This window comes from Bos indicus, chromosome 17 (genome assembly GCF_029378745.1).
Source record: "Bos indicus isolate NIAB-ARS_2022 breed Sahiwal x Tharparkar chromosome 17, NIAB-ARS_B.indTharparkar_mat_pri_1.0, whole genome shotgun sequence".
Lineage (NCBI taxonomy): Eukaryota > Metazoa > Chordata > Mammalia > Artiodactyla > Bovidae > Bos > Bos indicus.
The window spans coordinates 44,366,479-44,390,098 of NC_091776.1; the positions used below are offsets into that span (position 1 = coordinate 44,366,479).

Genomic DNA, 23,620 nt, shown 5'->3' on the forward strand with positions numbered 1-23,620 from the left:
AAATCCCAGTACGGGATAGCCTCAAAGGACCTGCCCAGTCCTCCTCCACAGGGTCATAGGCATCGAAACAAAGGGAGTGTCGAAAACTGTACAAGCCCAGAAAAGCCTGAACAGACATGATGACCACATGTCATGTGGTGCCCTGGATAGGATCCTGGAACATAAAAAGGCAGAAGGAAGGGAACTTGAATAAAATATGGATTGCAGTTCAAAATAATGTATCAGAATGTGCTCATCAATTGTGACAATTCTGTAGAAAACCAGAAACAGAAGAAAAATTAAAGTCAAATAAGAGAAATCCATTGCTTCAAATTGGAAACCTAGACGATAATGATGATTTACTCATAAAAACGATGATTTCCTGGTAAACACACACATTAACAAAGTAGACCTGAAAAAGGACAATGTAAACAGACCACAGGAGTGAAGCGACCAAGCACACATCACAAACAGATCAATTAGTACAGAAAAGCTTGGGATGGTGCTTAGACATCTTCCACTGGAAAAGACCCCGGACCACGTGGGTTCACAGTTAATAGCTGAGTGTTAAGTGACCTTGAACAAATTCTGATTGCAATAACAAAGCTTGGTATGCTTACATATTTCATTTAGTGTAGGATGTCCATGTTTACAGAAGAAACTCACTTTATGTAGTATTACAAATATACTGCCTATTAAACTGTGACTTTCACAACAAAAAGGACAAGTTGTTAATGAGTTTACTTCCATTAAAACCGGAAAAAAATTTAATATATTCTCATTTTGGTGTAAAACCCACATTTAAACTTAAATAATATCGTGAGTTTTAACACACACTTTTCAGTGTGTCAACTTTTTTCCAACAGCATCAACATAAGAATACTCTTTCGAGCAAGAACACAGGGGCACTGGCCCTCAGGTGGCTGTGGGACTGGCCTGTCCCTGTGTGCACGCACAGCTCTGTAGGAGGACCCCTGTGACGGCTTCTGTAAGAAGCACCACTCTGCGCCCTGAGGAAGAACACCTTAACCAGGGATGCTTTTGTAAAATACTGTTGACCCTTCAAAACATAGGTTGGAACTGCTCGGATCTACTCACATGTGGATTTTTTCCAATAGGAAATAGTGCAGAACTACACAATGCTGGGAAAGATTGAGGGCAGGAGGAGAAGGGGATGACAGAGGATGAGATGGTTGGATGACATCACCGACTCAATGGACATAGGTTTGGGTGGACTCCGAGAGTTGGTGATGGACAGGGAAGCCTGGCGTACTGCAGTTCGTGGGGTAGCAAAGAGTCAGACACGACTGAGCGACTGACCTGATACTGATACACAATGCAAGTTGGTTGGATCTGCCAAGGCGAAACCAGGAGCAGGAGGGCGACCATAAGTCATTACTCCCTTACGACCACAGAGGGTGGTTGCCCAATCCCCTGACTCAAGGGTCGCCTGTGGTCCTGCTGAAATTCTAGTGAGAAGGTAAAGAGAAGCCTGGGGCAAAACCCAAGGATGAAGGTCCCATGCCCACATCCGATACCACGTGTCCCACAGGAGCCGCACCCGCAATCTGCCCTCCCGCCTGTGTCCCTGAGCTTGGGTTGGGACAGCACGGCTGTCGGAGGGTGGCATCCTGCTCAGGTGATGACACAGAGGTGCCCTGGGGCCCATGTATGGGGGGCGTGGCTCACCACAACCACAGCCACGAAGCTTTGGGTGACTTCTCACTTGGGCGCCACCAAGGTCCAAGCAAGCTTCCCTCGTGGCTCAGACAGTAAAAGCATCTGCTTGCAATGCCAGAGACCTGGGTTCAATCCCTGGGTAGGGAAGATCCTCTGGAGAAGGAAATGACAACCCACTCCAGTACTCGTGCCTGGAAAATTCCATGGATGGAGGAACCTCTTAGGCTACAGTCCATGGAGTCGCAAAGAGTCAGACGTGACTGAGAGACTTCACTTTCACTTTTCAAGGTCCAAACATGTGAGTCCAATGAACACCATCACTGGCCACACAGGACAGGCTTCCCAGTGGTCTAACCCCGAGGGGCCCAGATTCACTTGAAGCCCCGCCTATGCACACACTGACCTGGGACTCCCCAGGGGTGGCTCCATGCTAGTGTTTTTACACTGGGTTAGAGTTGATGGTGTCTGCACCTCACTTCCATCCACACCCTCCACTCTCTGGATATGAAGGACACAGTCTGGGCCCTCTGGCCCCACCAACATGGATACAGCTCTGCTGACGCTCCCACCACACCCCAGGGCTCCACAGGCTATACATAGGGGGGCCGCCTGTCTCAGACAGAAGGAGGGGCTTTCCCCTCCTTTCCCCTTGGGGGGCTAGAGCTGCAAGTGCTTTCTGTCCAGGTCATAGGGGACCCTGAAGACCCTGGAGAGGTGCCCTCTGGCTCAGCACCTTTAATACTTCAGTACCTCCAACCCCAGAACAGTCTCCTCCCAGCCCTCACTGGGCAGAGGATTCCAGCCCCAGACCTAAGTCCTGCAGCCAGGAGGGGTGGGGTCTTCTGCCTGGAGTCCCCAGTAAGCCTGATGGGGTTGCTCCAGGAAGGGCCATGGCATCTGGGGCCAGCAGGGAGAGGGAGGTCGCTGGCAGAGACAAGAACACTGTTACAGGTTGAATGATGAACCCCAGAAATTCATGTGTTGAGGTCCTAACCCCCAGTACCTATGACTATGACATTATGTGGAAATGAGTCAAGATGAAATCATTCAAGTTGGCCCTAACCCTAGGGGTATTGGTGTAAAAAGGACATGAATGTGTATGAATTTGGACACACATACACACAGGGAAAATGCCTTGTGAGGGCTGGAGCTATGCTGTCCTAAGACAAGAACTCCAAGAAGCTGAGAGCCCTGAATCAGATCCTCCCCTGGTGCTCTCAGGCCTTGCCCACACCTAGATTGACATCCAGCCTCCAGGACCATGAGATCAAAAATTCCTGTTGTTCTAAGTCACCCAAATTGTGGAACTTTGGGGGTTTTGTTTGTTTTGGCTGCATCACATGGCTTGTGGGATCTTAGTTCCCCACCCAGGGACTGAACTTGCATCCTAGGCAGTGAGAGCTCGGAGTCCTACCCACTGCACCACCAGGGAAGTAATTCCTTGCAGTACTTTGTTACAGCAGCCCTAAGGGATGGACACCAGCACCCTCTGCTCTGTTCCTTTCTCTCCAGACCAGGGTGGGTGGTAGGAGAGGCAGACCCACTGCTGCGTGGGCCCTCTGGCCCTGACTGGCTGGGAGCTCTGGAAACAGCTCTCTGCTTCCAGGCGCCATGGGAGGATGAGGACAAAGAGGAACAGGGGTGGCATCCTGGAGCTTGACACTGCACCCTGCACCCAATTCCCGCACTCCTGGAGCTCTGAATGTCCAGGAGTAGCCAGCTCCACTCTTCACCTCCCTCCAGTCCTCTCCACCTGCCATCAGCAGTTTGGAACAGCCATGGTGTCTTGATCTCAGTAGGGGAGACAGAGAGAGAGAACACTCCACCTGGGCACGGCCTCTCACTGCCGTCCATGGCCTTTTACAGACAGGCTGGCAGGACAGACTGCGGGGCCAACACTCCTCTTCTCAGAGGGGCCTGGGTCAAGCCAGGAAGCAGGGAGAGAAGTGGTTGAGCAGGCAGCCTGATTGGCAGGACTCTGAGGGCAGAGCCCCGTCCCCCCAGGTGCTGAGTGGAGGAGGGGAGGGGGAGGAGCCTCCTGCCTTCACCCACAGTTCTGACCCCACATAGGTGGCCCTCTGCAGGAGGTCCTGTCTGTCAAGGGTCAGCTCCAGACACTTTAGTCCATTTTCTCCAAAACAGACATGATGCAGCTGCCAAGTCAGGGCTCTAGGACTTTCAGGATAGAGCCCAGTGTCTGCAAAGGTGGGAAGGAGGAAAACGCCGTGGAGGTCCTCATGCAACCTGTTCACCACGGTCCTGCTTCTAATCTGACCAGCTGCCACACAGATAACTCCTTGCCGGGCACCCAGGCTCTGCTGACCATAGGAGAGATCTGGACAGACCCAAAGCTCTGCGTGTTTCCTGGGAAAGTTGAGGGGTGGCACATCCCTTGGCAGCCCAGGGTGTTATAAGCCCTGACCCCTCACCCTAAAGTATGTTCACTAACTGTGCTGCCCTTCTGTGCAGAATTTGGATGAATGAGGGTGAGTGAGTCTAAAGAGTGTGCTTCATGTGGGGACAGCCTGTGTGGGTAAGAGCGAGTTAATGATGTGCGTGGACTCAGTTATTTACACCAACCACCATGGGGTGAAGGGTAAACCATAAAGTTGAAGAGTGACTCTTGGTGATGGGGTGAACACTGTATGGGCATGTGGGGGCAAGTTGGTGATGTTTGAGATCCTAGAACTGGGAAATGAAAGTAAAGTGCTCATGAATTCTGAGAAACAGGTAAGCAGATTAGGGAGACCAATGAATTAGTTAATACAAACTTTGATGAGAAACAGATATTTGCATAGCTTCAAAGCACCGTCCCCTAAAATACTTACACAAAGAGAAAAGGAGTAACTTTATAGTGGAGAAGCTTGGCTGGGAACACCCTAACCAAGTGATGGAGATGAACACCAGCAGTAACAGGGTGAGCAAGATTCACATGAGGCCCAGAGGCTGCAGTAAGGACCAATCATCACTTCTGGGATATCCCTTCCAAATGCATACCCCAAATTACATGGTCACTTTGGGGGACATTCTGCACAGAAACTGGTTTGTAATCCCCAAGTCAAGGTCCCGGAAGTCCAGGAGAAACCAGGGACCGTCCCAGGCGGGAGGGCATTGAGAGATTTTCTGAGTAAATGCAGCACATGTTGTGGAGTGGATGTGGATTCTTTCATTCAGGCCAATATTGGGACAACTAACTGGACTTCCTCCAGGTCTAGCAATTAGGACTGACTTCCGGATTTCAATGGAGGAGCTGTGGTCATGCAGAATGCCTTATCTGAAGGGAACACACAGAAGCATTAGGGGGATGATGGGCATCTGGTCAGTAACTTATTCTCAAATGGTTCAAAGAAAATAAGATACATTTTCCATTTTCAACATTTTCTTAAGTTTTCAACTGTTCCCAAATAAATGTTTTAAAACTGAAAGGCCCTAGTTTTAGGGACCTAGAAGGTGAGTGGCCATCTGAGCTGCACATCTGTCACTCCTGACACTCAGCCCTGTGGTTCTAGGGATGACAATGGGATGGGATGGGGCTGCGGGGGGAGCAGTGAGCGTGGGGGCCCTAGGGCTGTGGGGGCTGAGCACAGGCAGTCTCAGCTGAGACATTCCCTCCAGGGAAGCTCATAGGGTCTCTTTAAGTGTCCTTAGTTCTCAGCTGTTCCCCGCTTCACCCCACCTTCAGCAACTACCTGGAAGTGCCCCTTTATTCTTCTGCCTCCCCCACTATCCTGTGAGCCCCAAGGGCACAAACCTGACTCTATTACCCATTATATTACCTCTGTCAACCAACACGATGGGAAGGCAAGGGTGGGTCAAGGGGCTGCTCCTGGAGGTGACAGTCCTAGTTGTCAAAGTTCCCATTCAAGCGTGTCACGGGAGGACCAGGAGCTGCAACCAGCCTAGCCCTGGGGCCTGTGCTTCCCTGCCCACTGCTTCCATCTCTGGGCCAATTTCTCATTCCCGGGGCATAACACCAGGTGAGAGGCAGAGGGCAGAGATGCCCATGTGACAATGCTAATAAAACAGAGCCATTGGAAAGGATCTGAATGTCCATCACCAGGGTCCTGATGCATGAATTAGTGCCCTCACACTGTGAAATGTGGGCCTGGCCTAAGAGGGGCAGGTGTCCAGGACAGTTAAGTGAATGAAGGACAGGGAGTCAGAACATTAAACTTTTAATTGAACAGAACATTCGCTGGGCAAACACATTGACTCACAACCCTGGGCAAGGCACCCCCCCAGCCTAGCAGGCTCTCCCCCAGTGCACGTGCCTCTGTGCAAACCCCAGACTCAGAAATGCCAGAGGTTGCCTACACCTCACTCACAACATCTACTGGGAGAAGTCTGGCCTTGTCACAGGACAGGTGGGAGGCCCGAAGGGCAACATCCCCTCTCTGAGAAAGGCCTTCACTGCCCAGAACCCACCCTGGAACCTGACTGCAATCTGCTGCTGCCTGCATAGAACAGACCCACCTTTGACTTCTGACTTCAGGAATGTTTCTCAGATGCTTCTTCCAATACAGAAAGTTGACAACCAAACTATTCAAACAGGGCATGGGGGGCTCAGCAGAACCCCCAGGAAACTCTGGGGACCTCCTTCTTCAGTAGGGATAAAGCTCTGTTACTTGAGTTGCTGGATGTCCACAGCTGCTCCCCTGGAGCACTGGCCAGGCTCCCAAGAGGCGGCTCAGCCCAGGCTACCCGCTGAAAGCTCCAGGAGCATCCTGGCTCCCCAGAAGGCGTCGCTGGAGGTCTGCCCGTCAGACCACTGCACCTGGGAAGCCAACGCAAGTGTCACACGCGGAGACGCCCTTTGCCGCTCTGCCCTCCCACTTGGCACTCCCGACCCTGGGACTCACCCTCTGGACTCGGTAGGAAACCCTGCCCCAGAACACTCGCCTCCCAGCTCCCCTTCCATTGAAGTCCAGCCTCCAAACGTCCCTGGCTCACGTTCAGCTCTGCCCATTTTAGTCACCCTGAAGACCCAAGCTGGGGACCCAGGAGTCAGGAAGGAAGCCCACAGTACTTGTAGGAGGGTCTCACCTGGCTGGAGGGAGGGGGCTGGCTCAGCTCCACGGCAGACATGGGGCCAGGGAAGCCTGGTGGGGCCGGAGTCAGGTCTGAGGAGCTGGAAAAGGGACGGTGTCAGGACAGGCCCTCTGCCAGGCCCTGTTTGAGGGTCACACTGTCCCCTATGAGCCCCATACTCGGAGAGCTTTCTACCTGTCTGAAGCCCTTCCAGGTGACAGGCTCTCTGGGAACAGCCTCCTCCTGCAAGGCGCTCAGGTGTGCAGGATGCTAGAGGGGCCTCAGAACACCTCAAGCAGGTGGCTCAGGTAGTCAGGGAGCAAGCACACCAGGGCAAGCTCACAGAAGAGGGGGTGGTGAGCAGAGACGTAAAGGGAGAGAAGGCCACAAAGGGACAGCCTGAGGCATGAAGAAGCCAGAAGGTGCTTAGAACCAAGTCAAGGAGAGCAGCAGCGGGAGCAGGGCAGGAGATAGGTGCAGCCACTCAGGACAACAGTCATGCAGGTCCTTGAAGTCAAACCACATCTACCCTGTGACCTAGTCACCCCACTGCTAGGTGTATACACCCCAGAGACACGAAGGCAAACGTGCAGGCCACCATGTGTGCAGCCAGGCACACACCAAACTCAAACCAGGAGCTCCCAAATGCCTCCAGCACATATGTCAATCCACACCAAGACTAGGACTCAGCAAGAAAAAGGAAGGGGTGCTGATACACACAGGAGAAAGGGGGTTGCTACACACAGGAGGAGGGGTGTTGCTACACACAAGAGGAGGGGTGTTGCTACACACAGGAGGAGGGGTGCTGATACACACAGGAGAAAGGGTGTTGATACACACAGGAGGAAGGGTGTTGATACACACAGGAGGAGGGGTGTTGATACACACAGGAGAAAGGGTGTTGATACACACAGGAGGAAGGGTGTTGATACACACAGGAGGAAGGGTGTTGATACACACAGGAGGAAGGGTGTTGATACACACAGGAGGAGGAGTGTTGATACACACAGGAGAAAGGGTGTTGATACACACAGGAGGAGGGGTGTTGATACACACAGGAGAAAGGGTGTTGATACACACAGGAGGAAGGGTGTTGATACACACAGGAGAAAGGGTGTTGATACACACAAGAGGTGGGTGTTGATACACACAGCAGTAAGGACAGGTCTCAAGCAGTTAGGCTGAGTGAAGGAAGCCATATAATAAAAAAAGGGCAGATGCTGTATGATTTCACTCATATGAAATTCTTAGAAAATTCAGCTAAAGAAAGCAGATCCTTGGTCCTGGGGAGATGGGAGTGAGGGGTGGAGGCAGATGGAAACAGCTCTGTCGCCCATGACCTAAAGCATAGTTATGGTTTGTGATGAATACATAAGTCACACTCAGAAAACTGTCATTTGTACCATCTAAACCTGTTGGTTTACTTTACACCCAGCGAAGCTGTTTTTAAATAAAGAATCAAGGGTATCAGATCAGAACAAAGATGAGCTGGAGCATCGGAGTCCAAGGGTGAGAAAACCAGTGGAGAGTCCAAGCAGCCCCGAGGGGGCCCTGTGGCTGCTCCTCTCCATAGGGCTTCTGCTCATAAACCCACATCATCTGGCTGTTACCACAAGCAGAGCCTGTTTCCTCAGGAGGCTGCTCCCCTCCTCTCGCATGTCCCCCAGTAATTCTGCCCTCACTGGGCACCTGATCTTCAGCTCCTAGATTTGGGAGACCCCAAACCCTGGGGACCCTGTCCTGTGACCCTCTATCATAGGTTCCCCCTTCACCAGAGGCCCAATACTCTCCTGTGAAATCTGAACCACTGTCATGCCCCATGCCACAGTCTGCAGCACATCCCCTATTCACAGCCCTCCCAAGCTCCTTTAAAATTATAATTTGGAATATAAAAGCAGGCTCTTGATGCTGTCCAGAAACTGAAACAATCTTTGGGGAAAAGAAAATGCCTGAAAGAGGCTGCTAGAGCCCAGGGAGACCTCTGGGGAAGCACCATCCACATGCCTGTATCTGCTCCCATGCTTGCAAGTGTTCTTTTGTCTGTGGGAAAAACTATGATCATGTAGGATGGGGGAACTGTTGAGGTTTCCAGAAATCCATAAGGAAAAGACCTCATCTACCCCGTGGCAGATGGTGAGTCTCCCGTCCAGGCATCACCCCATGCGTGGCCCGTAGGAAGTGTCACCTGAGCCCGATGGCTCTGCACCTACCTCTGGTTGAGGATGAAATCAGGAGCCTGTGCCGGGGGCTGGGTTACCCGGAGGTTGCCTGCCTGCTGTTCTGCTTGGCTACCACAGGAACCCGGATCCTCCTCCAGGTATGTGCCCTGGGGTTTGATGCTGGGAGGGTCAGCAAATCCTGCAGGGGAGGAAACCCCACAACCCAGAGCTGGGAGACAGGAGCACAGTCCACGTGCCCAACACAGAGGTCCATGAAGAGGCAGCGTCCAGTCTGCCAGCCCCCGGCCTCAGCTCTGCGTTGAGGAAAGAGAAGCCACTTCTATCCATCTCAGTGGCTTTTTCAGGCTTCCAGAGACCAAAACAATGTCATATTTCACTGGCTTCAAGTTTTTGTCATTCTAGACCTCACACCAGCCCAACAAAGACTCAGTATCCAAATCTGCCCACATTCACCACTGCCGTGTGAGGACAGACTCCTCGGTGCCTCCCTGCTTCACCACAGGCTGAGCCCAGCCACCCGCCACTTCCCTCCCCTTTTAACTTGGGTTTCACCTTGACTTCATGTCAGTGCAAGGTGTCACTCCCTTGCCCCACCCTTTCTCTTTACTTAAATGTTGTAGAAACTCTCTCAGGGTGCCATTCACTCTAAAAAGGAAAACCACACGGACTCGATCTGTTCCGGGTTGACATTTAGGAGCAAAGTAAGCTAAGCACGAAGATTCATTTGTGCCCTAAGTCCATCTGGCCAATAAAACTAGCAAGCTTCCTGATCTCAGACCCCAAACAACGGTCTTCCCTCCTGTCTGCCAGAGCAACCATCTCATCTCTCAGCTGCTCAGACCTGCCGAACCGTTTGCTGTGTGACTGCCTCCATCTCTGTCGTATCTTCTTCCCACAGAACTTCAAAGATACTCTGAGGTCCATGAAATATGGTTAAGTGCAAATTTGAACAATTCAATTCACACAGAATAGATCAACGGGTTACAGCTTCTTCCTCTAAGAATAAGGAAAATAAAGAGCCCCAAGCCTAGAACAAAGGGAGTGTCATGGGCAGGGCAATTATCAGGTGGGAGGTGTCCATGTTCGGCAGATGCAGGGCACACGTCCGATGCCAGGGTGGTGGGTGGGGTGTCTGAAGGGAAGCCAGGGTGTAAGCAGGGGTCAAGGACCCTGAGGAGTTTGCAGAGAGGGAAGGAAAATGAGGTGCTCAGGTGGTCAGCAGGGAGCTCACCAATTCCCACAGAACATCAACCCTCACATAATGCTTGACGTGGTGTGAAAACCAGCTCCCCTCTTCCCAGTATGAGGCTGGCCACTGCCTGTCCTGACTCCAGCCTTGTTAGTACATATGGACAGGAAAAGGTCTCAGAAATGAAAGACCAATCTGTTCAGAAGGAAAAACCACCTCAGAGAAATAAGTCTCCAGGCTTTTCCACTTTCAGGCCCCACCTCTTCCTGTTTCCAAGAAAGGACCTGAATCCACGATCCTAACATTTCCTCCTTCAGGCAACAAAGCATATTTACTGAAGCTTGTAAGCAGGATACTCAGAGAAGTATAGATATTGCATCTATAAAAAGTAACACAATCTATGAAGAAAGGAAAAGCAGAATTAAGAAAAGAGAGCTTGGAGTTCTCTTAAAATACGTAACGGTCATAATATCAGAAGATAGGACTTCCCCGGTGATCTGGTGGTTAAGAATCGCCTGCCGGTGCAGGAGATATGGGTTTGATTCCTGGTCCGGGAATTTTCCACATGCCAACTAAACCCATGAGTCACAACTACTGAACCCCACGTGCGCCTATGGCCCGTGCTCTGCAACGAGAGAAGCCACTGCAGTGAGAAGCCTGCACACTGCCACCAGAGAGTAGTCCCTGCTCACTGCAACCAAGACCCAGTGCAGCAAAAACAAGTAAATAAATGCTTTTTTAATTAGATCAGAAGATAAATTTTAAGACAAAAGCATATACAATAAAAAGCAACTTTTTTAAAGGTAAGCATTTTGGGAGATTGGCCCAGGATTTCCAACATCCAAATAACATTTGTGCTGTAAAGAGAGAACTGGAAGGAGGAAATTATCAGGAAACTATCAAAGAATATTACAGAAAATGCCTGGAGCTTAAAGAAGACCTTGCTCTCTCTCTAAATTGAAAGGCTTAACAACAAAGTGATTTTAAAAGACTCACACCTAGAACCATCCCTGTGAAATTTCAGAACACCAAGACTTAAAAAATAAAAAGCTCCAAGAAAGGAAAAATATGTAAAACATGTAAAGATCAGAATGCATCTGACTTAAAATGACAGCGCTGGATGCTGTACTGATATGTTGCTTTCAAATTTCTAAGGGAAAAAAGTGTTTTGAACTCAGAATTCTGTCCCTGACAAATCATTAATCAAGCATGAGGGAAGATTAAAGACAATTTCAAAAGATGCAAGGAATCAGAAAATTTACCTGTGGTCACCCTTTCTTCTAAAGTTAAAGACATTCTCTAACATAACAAGAGTCAAGAAAGAAAGAACAAGACTTGCAATTAAGGAAACACTGAAGTGGAATTTCCCTGGCGGTCCAATGGTTAAGATTTCACCTTCCAACGCAAGGGAGGAGGGTTTGATCCCTGGTCAGGGAACTGAGATTCAACACTGAAGCAAACCCAGGCGCTCTCAGGATGATGGCTCCATCCCAGGCCTAGGCAGACTGCACTTGGATGGAGACAGGGAGAAGGAGGCTCCCAGCAACAAGTCTTCAGAGGTGATGTTTGAAATATTGGGAGAAGCTAAGGACGTGATAAAAGCAGACAATGTAAGAAAAAAGAAAGGCAACGAGAAATTATAAGACATATATATATATATATATATATATATATATATAACCACAGAGGGCTTCGCAAGTGGCGCTAGTGGTAAAGACTGCCGATGCAGGTAGACACAGAGATGTGTTTGATCCCTGGGTCAAGAAGATCCCCTGAAGGAGGGCACGGCAACCTACTCCAGTACTGCCTGGGAAATTTCAAGGACAGGGGAGCCGGCGGGCTACAGTCCATAGGGTCACAAAGAGTCAGACATGACTGAAGTGACTTAGCATGCATGCATAACCACAGAAGACTAAGAAATTTAGGTGACAGGCTGAATTCAGTGCCAATATCCTCCTTATGGAGGTCACAAGATGCTGTCATGTTTGGTGCACAAGATACATACCTGAATACATTTTCATTAAGGGTATGTATAGCTACAATTACAACTAAGAAAGAAACCAGGACAAGAGGGTAGAAGTCCGAGCAGCTCAGCCCTCCTCTGTGCTAGCAGATGTGGACAAGCTAGTCACGGGGACTGGAGGCAGGGCTGGCAGCCATTCCATTCCATTCCAACTCTTTCCTCACTATCTTATTTTTCAGTCATGTGCACATTTTATTTTGAAAACAAAAATAAATGAAAAAAACATCCAGCTGTTCGTGGGAAGAGACTGTTCCAACTGCACTGGTTTGTGGGTCTAATAAAATACATGGGATTCAGGCAGAAAGTCCTCGCCCCTCAAAATCCTGCCCCTTCAAATGAGACACAAGCCGTCAAAGCATCTGATGTAGAAACACGTGGTCTGTCTAGAGTGGACCCACCTGTGGGGCTGGGCTCCCTGAGGGCGGTGAAGGACACAGCCAGAGCAGCGTCTGTAGGGCGCATGGTGAGGTCCAGCCCATGACTGTGGATCAGCTGCCCAGTCTGGAAGGAAACTTCCTTGGAGGATGCCAGTGCGAGAGACATCAGCCACGACTCAGGGGCAGCCAGAGAGGGATCCAGCATATCGTTGGCAGCAGCCAGAGGACAGAGACCAGGGCCAGAGCAGACAGGGGGCAGAGTGGCAGGATCATGGTTAGGTCCCTCCTGGTATATCTCACCACCCTGCAGAGACCTGGGGGACACAGGGAACACCACCCCTTGGTGGGCAGAGGCTCCCTCAGACCAGGGAAGGGGGGCCTGGGAGGATATTCCAGCTCAGCCTGGGAATCTGGGCTCAGATGGCTGTGGGGCCCACCACATTCCCAGTCATGCTGCCTTCACCATCCTCCCTGGGGCTGCAAGAGTAAAAAATATTACTGCTAGAAACCTAAGATACATTAGCAGTTTATTTACAAGTGCTTTCAATGAAGCATTGTTCTGCAATAGTGAAAGCTGAAAATGATTAGGAACAGCCTAACAGTTGAGGGACTATATGAAGGTGGATCCTAAAGGACTATCACGCAGAAGTTAATAATTCAAAGAATCAATATTCCACAAACGCTCACTGTATCTCAGATGGCGCTCTTGGGCTTTTGTTAACAACTCCCCACCTCTATAATCTGTGTGATGACCTGCATGGCAGAGCTTATCACTGTCCCCATTTCACAGATGAAAAAAGTGAGACACCAAGAGGTCATGGGAACTTGCCTAAGGCCACATGGCTGGGTAGTGCTGGCCTGAATGTGAGGTGTCAGCTCAGGTAATGTCATGAGAGATGCTAATAACACAAGGGTAACAGGGAAAAGCGGGCACAGCTTGATGGCTTATACAGCACGAACATGACCCCTCGCTCAGACTCAGTCCCCCTGCTGGCCAGCAGTCTTCTCACAGCAGTCTGTGCAGCGTCACAGGAGCGGCAAGGTAAGATGAGACACTGGGCTGTGGGAGGGACTTACTAACTTAGTGGTTACTAACTTAGAGATATACCAACCACACCAAATGCTGGAGATAAACAAACCACGAGGAAGGCCATTTGCCTTTAGGAGATAGTTCTGCATGTTCTTCTAAGTCTGTTTCCCCATTCTCCAAAATTTACATGAAGTCAGGCTGTGAGTCAGGCTCCAGGAAGCAAGTGTGCTGTACATGACGTGGGTTCCTTGCCAGTGGCTCCCCCTCCTACCTGGGATCACAGCTATCTCTGCCCTCAGCCATCGCAGACCTGGTCCCAGGGTCTGGCTGGTGTTCCTATGCCCACTCCATTCCTGGTCTCCCACCGAGAGTGGGAAACTGAACAGGGAGACAGTCCCCCGGCCTATGTGCGTGGCAATACCTGGGAGCCAGTGACTTGGGCATAGTCTCGTCTCCAGAGAAGTCTGGGGTCAGAGCCACCGGCTCCCACGGCCCTTGGGTGGTCTCCAGGGTCTGTAGAGGCCCACTTTTCTCAGGTCCTGCTAAAAGCCGATCAGAGGGGAAGGGAGGCTGGGTGATGCTTGGAGTCCCAGCCTCCTTCCCAGCAGATTGAGAGCAGTCACGCTGGCTGCCTGCTGCTCTTTGTTTGACCCTTGATCTGTCTTTGGTCTGAACTGAAACCCACAATTATGAACCCAGGCCACCCCAATTCTGGTGTTTGGCTCAACTCCCCGACTCCTGGGCCTGACCTCACAGTAATCGCTCAAAGCAAAATGCTGCTGCAGCCCACCTGGGCCACCCTGAGCCCAACCTGACCCTTAGCGTCAGTGAGCTCACTTCCCACAGGGTGAGGTGCTGAACGTGCAGACTCGGACTGGAGGAGGAGGCCTGGCTGGTCCTAGATACAGGTTTTGTCAGAGGGGCCACTCACTTGACCACTGAGGCCTGTCCACAAGCCCAGAGCCAAGCTGGGGGTGGTCTGTTGGCTGCGGGGGTAGGTGCCGACTCGCCTCCCCCGACGTGAGGTCTTCTGCTGAGTCTGGGGTTGGCGCTGGTGCCGCACGCTGCATCAGGGCCCTCTGGCGCCGCCGGTAATTGGCAAACCAGTTGTAGACTTGCTCCGTGGTCAGGTGCGTCTCAGAGGCCAGGCCCTCCTGCCCCAAAACAACCCACCACTAGCCCACTCCCAAGCCGAGAGGCCAGAGCACCAAGGGGGCAAGCCACCACCCAGTCACTCACAGCCAGGAGGGCTCCGCGCAGCTGGCAAACCAGATCCTCCCGAGGTGCCACCCAACCACTGACCCTTCACCCTCCCAGGCCAGAGCATATCGGCCATGACCAACCCTGCGACCAGGCACCTCTCATATGTGAACTGGCACCACTGGCCACAGCGCCCTGCTCTGGGGGAGCCCAGCTGACTGGACGCGGGGAGGAGAGAGCAAGCCAGCTTTCTGAGCAGCAGGGTCTGAGGGGGAAGACTATTGCCCCCTCCACCTGCTCCTGGAGGGCACAGCCCCCTCCACCCCTCCTGCTGGATCCCCGGCCTCAGCGAGTGCTCAGTGAGTGTCTCCTGAAGTCACACGGGCTGACAGGGTATTAAGATGCTTGTGATGAAACTCACTCCCCAACCTGTGCAGGGTAGACATGCAAGGGCTGCCAACCAAAGGGCGCCATCCCCAAGGGAGTTCAGGGTGGTCAGAGCCCACCATCGCCCTGGCAGATAGGCCACTAGGGAGGGTGTGGATCTACCCCCTAAGGTGGTGATGTCACCTAAGGGTGGCAAGCCCCCAAGGGCGTTAGTCCCCCACCTAACAGTGGGGGTGAACCGACCAAGGGTGGGCCTCCCCTAAGGACAGGGAGTGTTGGCGAAGGGGAGGGTGCCTGGCCATGCTCATATCTGCTCTTACCCGCTCAGCCTTGCTGGGGTTGGTGCTCACGCCCGAGGCAAAGTCCTCCAGCTTCTGGCGAACTTCTCTGGGGAAGTTCCGGCTCTTGAGGCCATTAGGGCAGAGGGAGGCAGGTGGTGGATTCCTAGAGGAGGACACTGAGGAGGTGGTAACAGACCCCTGCTCCTCTGGATGCACCTGTTGTGCCCCCTGGACTCTTCTCCTTTCAGCGGCCACCCTCCTCCCCACCGTGTGCTGCAGGCCCTGGATCCAAGCCCTGAGCAGGGAGGGGCCTGGTGGTGCCTGGGCCCACACTCCACACTCTCATCAGGGTTCCCAGCACCCCTCACTGACCAGTGGTCCTGACTGCTGAAGCTGGATGATGAAGATATTGAGGTGGGTTATGCTATCCGCTTTACTGACTGTATAACGGAATTTTTTGCCACAGAAAAAATGACAAGGGGCTCCCTGGTGGCTCAGTGGTAAAGAATCTACCTGCCAATTCAGGAGACGGATTTGATCCCTGGTCTGGGAAGAACGCACGTGCCACAGAGGAACCTAGCTCATGCACCACAACTACTGAGCCTGTGCTCCAGAGCCTGGGAGCCACAACTACTGAGCCCCAAGCACCCTAAAGCCCATGCTCTGCAACGAGAAGCCACAATGAGAAGCCTGCAGAACACAACCAGAGAGTAGCCCCCACTCACTACAAGGATTCCCTGATGGTTCAGTTGGTAAGGAATCCACCTGCAATGCAGGAGACCCTGGTTCGATTCCTGAGTCAGGAAGTTCCCCAGGAGGAGGGATAGGCTACCCACTCCAGTATTCATAGGCTTCCCTCGTGGCTCAGCTGGTAAAGAATCCGCCTGCAATGCGGGAGGCCTGGGTTAGATCCCTGGGTTGGGAAGATCCCCCAAAGAAGGCAACGGCTACCCACTGCAGTATTCTGGCCTGGAAAACTCCATGGACTGTGTAGCCCATGGGGGTCACAAAGAGTTGGGGATGACTGAGTGACTCACTGCAACTAAAGAAAAGCCGCACAGCAACAAAGACCCAGCAGAGGCAAAAATAAATAGTTTTCTTTAAATGACATATAAATGAACAACACCGGTTTTCTACAAGATTTGATATCCAAATACCTATTAAAAATCCCCATGAATGTCAAGAACACACCCCATACATCCAGTGAAGCTCAGTTTCCCACTTTTCACATCTTCCCCCAGCCTGTCCTGCCCGTTCCAGTGAGGAGAGAACACCACGTCCCGGCCAATCAGGCCAAGAGCCTGGGTTTATTATCTTACCTTCTCCAATACATTCAACCTCTCAGCAAATCCTCCTGAGTCCATCCTGACACAACCCATTCCCCAGCCACGGCCTCTCCCAGAACCTCCAAGCACCTCCTGTCTCTGCTCCTGCACTGACCACCATTTGTAACGTGTATCACCCCTCCTCATGCCCAGAGTGCCGTCCTGTGCTCAGGCCTCATTCAGGTTCTGCGCCCTGTGCTGCAGCCCCCACCGTAACAAAGGGCCACCGAGCCACAGCCCTCTACTGAGCTTGTCCTGTCTGGCATTCCTTGCTCTGAATTAGGGGATCTGCTTTGTTCCCCAGTCTCCAGTCCGTCATCTACATCCAAGTGCAGCTCCAGGAGAGCCCCAGGGGCCTCTTCACAAACAGCAAACCGCTCCCCAAGTCACTTTGCTGAACCACCCTCAGGCAGGCCCTAAAAACCTATAGGGAGGGGACTGACTGCAACCCTTGATAACCTCAAGGCTGATAAACTTCTTGGCTTTGAGGACATATTTGGTGGGCACTCTGAGAAAAATTCTGTTTGACCCAAAAGGAATCCATCCATCTCTTCCTCCATCAACTAGGCCCTTGGCTCAGCAACTCCTGTCACTTGGGCTTTCGGGAGCTCAGAGCGAGACCTGCAGCCCCTTCTGGACGGTGGAGCACACCCAAATAAGGAACAAAGGCTCTGCAGCTTCAACGTCTAAGCTGGAATCCTGCCTTTGCGTCTCTCTAGTGTGTAACCAGGTGAGTCACTAATTTGTCTGTGTCTCGGTGTCCTCATGCGTGAATGGTGATAATGGTGATGGTTAGAACTGGTCGTCGTAATGTTTACTTAGTGCTGATTATGGTCATAGTGGTGATTGTTAATTAACATCTGTTCAGCAGCTATCATGTGCCAGACTGTCTTCTAACCAGGGGTCCCCCTGTCCGATGATCTGGGATCTAATGTCTGATGATCTGAGGCAAAGCTGATGTAATAATAACAGAAGTAAAGTGCACAATAACTGTAATATACTTGAATCATCCCCCTTGCCCCTGCACATGCACTGGTCCACGGAAAAATTGTCTTCCACAAAACCCGCCGCTGGTGCCAAAAAGACTGGGACCGCTGTTCTAAGCACTACACACATCCACACGGTGCTTACAGCACCCTCATCTCTATCTGTCTTTAAAAGGTCCTGCAGCCCTGAGGAGCTGCGCTGAAATCCTGGGTCTTGGGAATGGCTCTCCGTCCTGTCCCGTGGGCAGAGGTGGGACAGTGTTCCCACAGCCGAGCAGGCGGAGAGGTGGCTCAGTGTTGGGCACTGACATCACTGTTTCATCTCGCCTCCCTCCCTCTACTTCACCTCAGCCCTTCTATAGTTCTGGAAAGCAAATCCCTCATGAGCCCCGGGGTTAAGTGCCAAGACCAGCGCATACCTCTTCCTGCACCGGAACTTCTGCACCGGTGTCAGCGTGGACACGCCGAGCTTCTTCATGGCCAGACGGTAGTGGATGTCATTCCAGAGCTGCACCAGCTTGGGGCTGCCACCTGGCACCTGGCACCCCTGTGGAAAGAGCCTCCTGAGATCCGCACCCTTCCCTGCCCTGGAGCCCTGTTGTCCACTTGCCTGAGCCCTAAGACCAGCCACCCACTGGCTCCCAATGGTGAGGGCATGAGCTCCATGGCTGGGCTCCAGTCCCTACCAGGCTTGCAGGGAGCCCCTGGGGGGCACAGTTCTCCTCTACCCCCTACAGGTGAGGGGCAGGCAAGGGGAAAGCCACATCTGGGCTATGGCCACAGCACACAGGAGGCAGAGCTGCGCCCAGGACCGTATGAAAGATCAGATTTGAGGGGCCTGAGGCGTCACCCCTATCTTGTATGAGAGGCCTTTCCCACCAGCTGGGTGGGTCCCTGGGTCTCAGAGAGCACATTCTGAGCTGAAGGGGATGAAGGGGTCCTGGTCACACCACTGATGGCTCCCAGACCCAGTGGGACGTGGTCATGTGACCAGACTTTTGAGAGGGCCAAGGATGCTGAGGACAGGCCTGGCCTAGACACAGCCCCTGTGCTTGAACCCCAGTGTTCTCAGGACCATTTTGGTGAGGGAGGTGCTGAGAATCATTTAGCTTTCTTTCCACAGCAATAAAAAACCCATTTTGCTGGGTCGAAGCCTGCAGTCTCCTGCCAGGATAAAGCAGTAGACCCAGGGCACAACCTATGGGCAGGGAAACCACCTAGGGCCTCCCCACCTGCATGAGTGGCCCTGGGCAGGAAACGCCCTTTTCTGAGGTGGTGGCCCCATGGCTTCTCTCAGGTCTCAGAACACATTACTTTCTCAGAGGCATTTCTAGACAATCCCGAGTGAGCTACAGTCCCTCTCCTGGGAGTTTTGCATCACATTTCATCCTTGACTGCCTACACAGCAGCTATGACAACTCTGTGTTCATCCATTTCGTCTGACATCGCTGGAAATCTGAGTTCTCTTATGTTTCAGGTGTTGGGGATCCTTTAATGAGCAGAGCTGATGCGCCCCCTGCTCCTGGGGCCTGCAGTGCAGGAGGGAAGGCAGACAAACACAGGTTGAAAAATAAACAGATTTCTACTTATGAGCTGAGGAAGGAGCCATAGAGGGGGATGAGGGCTCCTTTATATCCTTGACAATAAAGGAGGCACTAGCTGTACAGGGTGACATTTAAAGCAGAAACCAGACACGTAGGAAAGCTCCAGCCACACAGAATGGGGCTCCAGCCTTGGGCAGAGGAAATGACACCTGCAAAATTCAAAAGAAGAGGATCTCAGGAACTCCAGAAACAGCAAGAAAGCCAGCATGACAAAGGGGGTCAGGAGGGGTCCAAAGACTGGACAGCAAGCCAGCACTGATGGCAGGCTCTGGGTCCACCGCCTCAGCACACACCACGGTCCCATCTGCAGTTCTAAAACTCCCCCTGGCTGCTAGGTGAGGAACAGATGGAGGGGGCAGGAGAGAACATGGGGGTGCCAGTGGAGAAGGGAGCCAGGTGGATGTCACAGGGCTTGGGGGAGAGGGAGCAGAAATAGAAAGAACTGAAAGAACCGAGTATCTTGAAAGTAAACTCAGCATGACTTATGCATAGATGTACATGCATACATGCATATGGAGTGAAAAAGGAAACACTGGCCCCCAAATCTCTTATTAAAACCTTTCGAGCCACACAGAGTTTGGAATTCAGAACTTCACACATTTTAGGAAGTAACACAGGTATACACTACAGAATTTGCACCACTCCAGTATGATCTGGGCAAGCACCATCGTGCAACCAAATATACCAATATTTGAGTAGTAAAATGTACCGCAGTAACATAAAGTGGATAAAGACATCACTAGCTTCATGTGGACATAGCTCAGGTTTTCATGCCAAATAACTTGATGTTCAAAGTGCCACCAGAGGACTTACAGACATACTTGTGATTTCAGAGCTCCCGAATGCAGACCCACAGCCAGCAGACTGAGAGACGGGTCTGTTTGCTTGTCTCACTAACTGGGATGCCAACTTTCCAAGCCAGGACCACGAAGATTCCAAAACTGGACAGTCTCATCTTCAGTTACCAGGCAAGTTAAAACTTAGTAGAGAGAGAGTGGACCATCCCAGCTTGGTTTATGGCACCTCTCCACAAGGTGACAAATGCTGACTCTGGGCATTTGTGTCGTGTTTAGGATGGTGGTGGCCGCTTCCCCTCTCTTCACACCCCCATGCCCCAACCCCCATCTCACAGACCAGCTCTACCTCCAGCAGCCGGCAGGCGGCCTGGTGCTGCTCTCGCTGGGCCAGCACGCTGGCGCACACCAGGGCCACATCCGCATTGTCCAAGAGGTACAGGCGGAACTGGCTGTCCAGCACGGCTGTGACCAAGGACTGCACCTGGGTGGGGTCATCCTGGAGGTCCCGGCACAGCCTGCCTGCGAGGGTCACCAGCTCCGACAAGGGCAGGCTGGGGCCCTCGTTTCCCCTCAGCAGTTGCAGGAAGCTCTGCATTGCCAGGCGGGTTGGGCCTCTCTGCAAACAAGACGACAAGTCAGGACCACGGCCTGCCCATGGCGATCAGCTGACCACACATCTATATTCAGCCAAGTCTGCCAGGCCTCTCCTGCCACAGGTACTTGTAATGTGGCAACAGCGAGAGAAGACAGGTGCATCAGGGACCTGCAGTTTCCCATGAGTCCCCACAACAGTCCAGATCCTGGCTGTGTGTTGTGGCTGCAAGAGTCCTCCTCGCTCCTCACTCCTGGAACCTCTGTTCCCTTTGTGCCCCTTGCCCACATCATCACCTCTCTGTTTCTCACATTTTAAAACTACAATCTGACTGTGTATATATACACCAAACGGAGAGAGCTTCCTTATGGCAATATTTAGTCTGGCAGCGCTGCAGGAAGGACCCCTAGTCTCCACTGGTTTCTGAAAAGGACCCGGTGGAAGGAGGAACTGTAACCACCTCCCCAGCCCCACACTAGTGAGCACTTTCTCAAACATAAGGTCCAGACCTGTGTTCCAACTACCTGAGGGCTATGGAACAGGCTGCCGGCAGCCAAATTAAAGGATGTGTACTTAGCAGATGCTACCAAACCACTTTCCACACACGTAAGAATCTGAACAGACTTGCCACGCTCCCTGGCAAAGGGTCTGGCCTGTTTCCAGCTCTCGCCGCCCTGTACCACCTATAGATACGCGCGCGCTAAAGGGACGCAAGATGCGCCCTCGTCGCTGTTCCCAGACCTCAGCGCCTTGTCACCGGCTCCTGTCTCAGGGCCCTACCTTTCTTCCCAGCACGACGGGCAGGAGATCGGAGACCTCGCATCCTTCGAGGGACCCAGGTTTCCTCTGGGGCCCACTGCTCCATCCCACCCCCCCACCAGGCTCCAGGAAGGGCAGGGAGGAGGCTAAGGGCCAAACTCACACGAAGAGGATCCTGGAGTTGGGGAAAGAAATGGGTTGGGGAGGGGTACCCGGAACACTGAGGGGACCCGGCTCCGCGGGGATAGACAGCTCTACTGCACCATCCTGCCTGGACACCCTCTGCCTGGCTGTGGCCCTGAGCCGCCCCACCTCTCCAGGTGCCCTGCTCCCCGTGGGGACCAAGAGGCCTCCCCAGGCCCCCACCCAGGACCACGAACTCAGTCACCGTACCCCATAAACTCCCTCCTGAACGCCCCCTTCACCCACCTTCATCCAGACGCCCCCAACTCACCCCCTAGCCAGGCCCCGGTTCCCAGCTTCCACGCTCAGCACGCAAATACCCGGAGGCGGTTCCGAGGTGCGGTGGCTACAAAGTATCGAGGCCTTGGCCAATCACTGAGTACCTGGCCCGACGACCCTGGCCTCACCCTCTCTTCCTAAATCCGGGGGGCCTGGGGATCAGCCTGGGTGCCGGGGGGCGGGGGTGGGGGGTTCTAGTGGTTCTGGCAGTTCTTAGTAAGCCGAGAGGTTCTCGAGGGTCCATGGGATTGGGGGGCGGGGAGCTGCATGGAAGCCAAGATCTTGGGGGGCTGGCATTAAAGGCCCCAGAGCAGCAGGGCTGGGTTGGAGGAGAGGGTGTCGTGACCCCCAAACCCCTGCAGCAGGAGGAAGCTGTGACCCTGGGCTGACCCCAAGCAACCCCTGAAGCTCTACGGAGCCAAAGCCCTAATGAGGTTGCAGCCCATGGGGCAGACACTCCCCGCCTCCCCTTCGTGCCCGGAGGGATCCGCACCCCAGCCTGGGTCGCGCGGGAGGGGGATCAAGGAGCCGGGATCGTAGGGGAGGCCCCTGTAGATCCCACCTCCTGTGATCCTAGGGGTGCACCTCTGCCTTCACACGGTGAGGGTCTCAGAACCCGAGTTCTCCACGTCCCTGGTCCACACACAGGGGAAATCACTGAACTGCCGCCGTCCCTGCCCTGGCCTCTGCCCGGTACAGGTTACAGTCTTGTGAATTTTGCACAGCAAGCTGGAAGGCGCCCTAGAGATGAGACCAGGAAGACTTCAAGTAGAATTTTCTTTGTTTTTCCAGTTTTAAAGTCTTTAGTGCATTTGTTATAATATTGCTTCTGTTTTAAGTTTTGGGGTTTTGGCCTCCCAAGGCAGGTGAGATTTTAGCTCCCCACCAGGGATTGGACTGCACCCCCTGCATTAGAAGGCAAGGTCTTAACCACTGGACTGACTGACAGGGAAGTCCTGCGTTTGTGTGTGTGTGTGTTTTATATTTTTATTTATTGGCGCAACAATTTTCTCATTGTGACGCCAGGGTTTCAGAGTGTGCTGCACGTTCTAGAGCAGGTGGGCTGAGTAGTTGCTGAGGGCAGGCTTAGTTGCTTTGTGTCCTGTGGGATCTAAGTTCTCCAACCAGGAATAGAACCCGTGTCCCCTGCATTGCAAACCGGATCCTTAACCACTGGACCAACAGAGAAGTCCTGTAAGTTGGTTTTTAAATGGTGGTGGAGGCAAAAATTCTTTGATACCAGAGCTTCTGCCTAAGCTTATGGGCAAGAAGACTTTGGCAAAAAGAGAAACATTTCAGTGTTTGTTCACAATCTGGAAACAATCCAAGATCTGGTGGAAGTTTTTGGTAAATACATCAAACTTCAGAAAGAAGGTGGGCTCAGTAAGGTTAATTAGTAGTTGTGCAGAGAAAGAGTGCCTCCTGACCCTTATTAGTGATACATTGTTTCTTGAAAACTGCCTGTTACAAAACAAGGTGAGTGCTATGAACCCATCTGAAAAGTACAGACACGAAATGATACATGCCATTTTGTTAAACACTGATTGCCACCTGGTGACAAATTATTTATCATTTTTATTTAACTTTTAAATTTTCTTCTTTTTGCTTATTCATGTTTTCTACTTTTTATAAAAAGATAATTGGTTTTTCTCCTTTTAAGGTTCTTTTCAAGAAGTGAAAGAAAAAACACAGATGAGGAAGCTTCCTTGGAGGAAGCAACCCCCACCCACGCAATATTCTA

The 23,620-nt window shown here is 52.2% G+C and overlaps 1 protein-coding gene across 1 annotated transcript; it reads right to left on the bottom strand.

Annotated features, from left to right (window-relative positions):
- Positions 1-5,850: 5,850 nt before the first annotated feature.
- Positions 5,851-21,542, bottom strand: ANHX (anomalous homeobox). The gene is made up of 9 exons (XM_070769262.1): positions 20,413-21,542; positions 18,085-18,212; positions 15,394-15,517; positions 14,418-14,640; positions 13,908-14,028; positions 12,478-12,770; positions 8,898-9,045; positions 6,703-6,787; positions 5,851-6,433 (listed from the first exon to the last, which is right to left on the bottom strand). Exons 1-9 carry the CDS (start codon positions 20,659-20,661, stop codon positions 6,347-6,349), a joined length of 1,458 nt encoding a protein of 485 aa, XP_070625363.1. The 5' UTR covers positions 20,662-21,542; the 3' UTR covers positions 5,851-6,346.
- Between the last annotated feature and the right edge of the window lie 2,078 nt (positions 21,543-23,620).

What these genes read in the sequence shown, in the direction of transcription:
- ANHX (XM_070769262.1), bottom strand. Translation starts at nt 20,661, where the DNA reads ATGCAGAGCTTCCTGCAACTGCTGAGGGGAAACGAGGGCCCCAGCCTG. An exon ending in CCCAAGTCACTGGCTCCCAG is followed by an intron (nt 12,771 to 13,907) that starts GTATTGCCACGC and finishes TGTGTCCCCCAG; the next exon opens with GTCTCTGCAGGGTGGTGAGA. An exon ending in CAGGGAGCCCAGCCCCACAG is followed by an intron (nt 9,046 to 12,477) that starts GTGGGTCCACTC and finishes CCTCCCCTGCAG; the next exon opens with GATTTGCTGACCCTCCCAGC.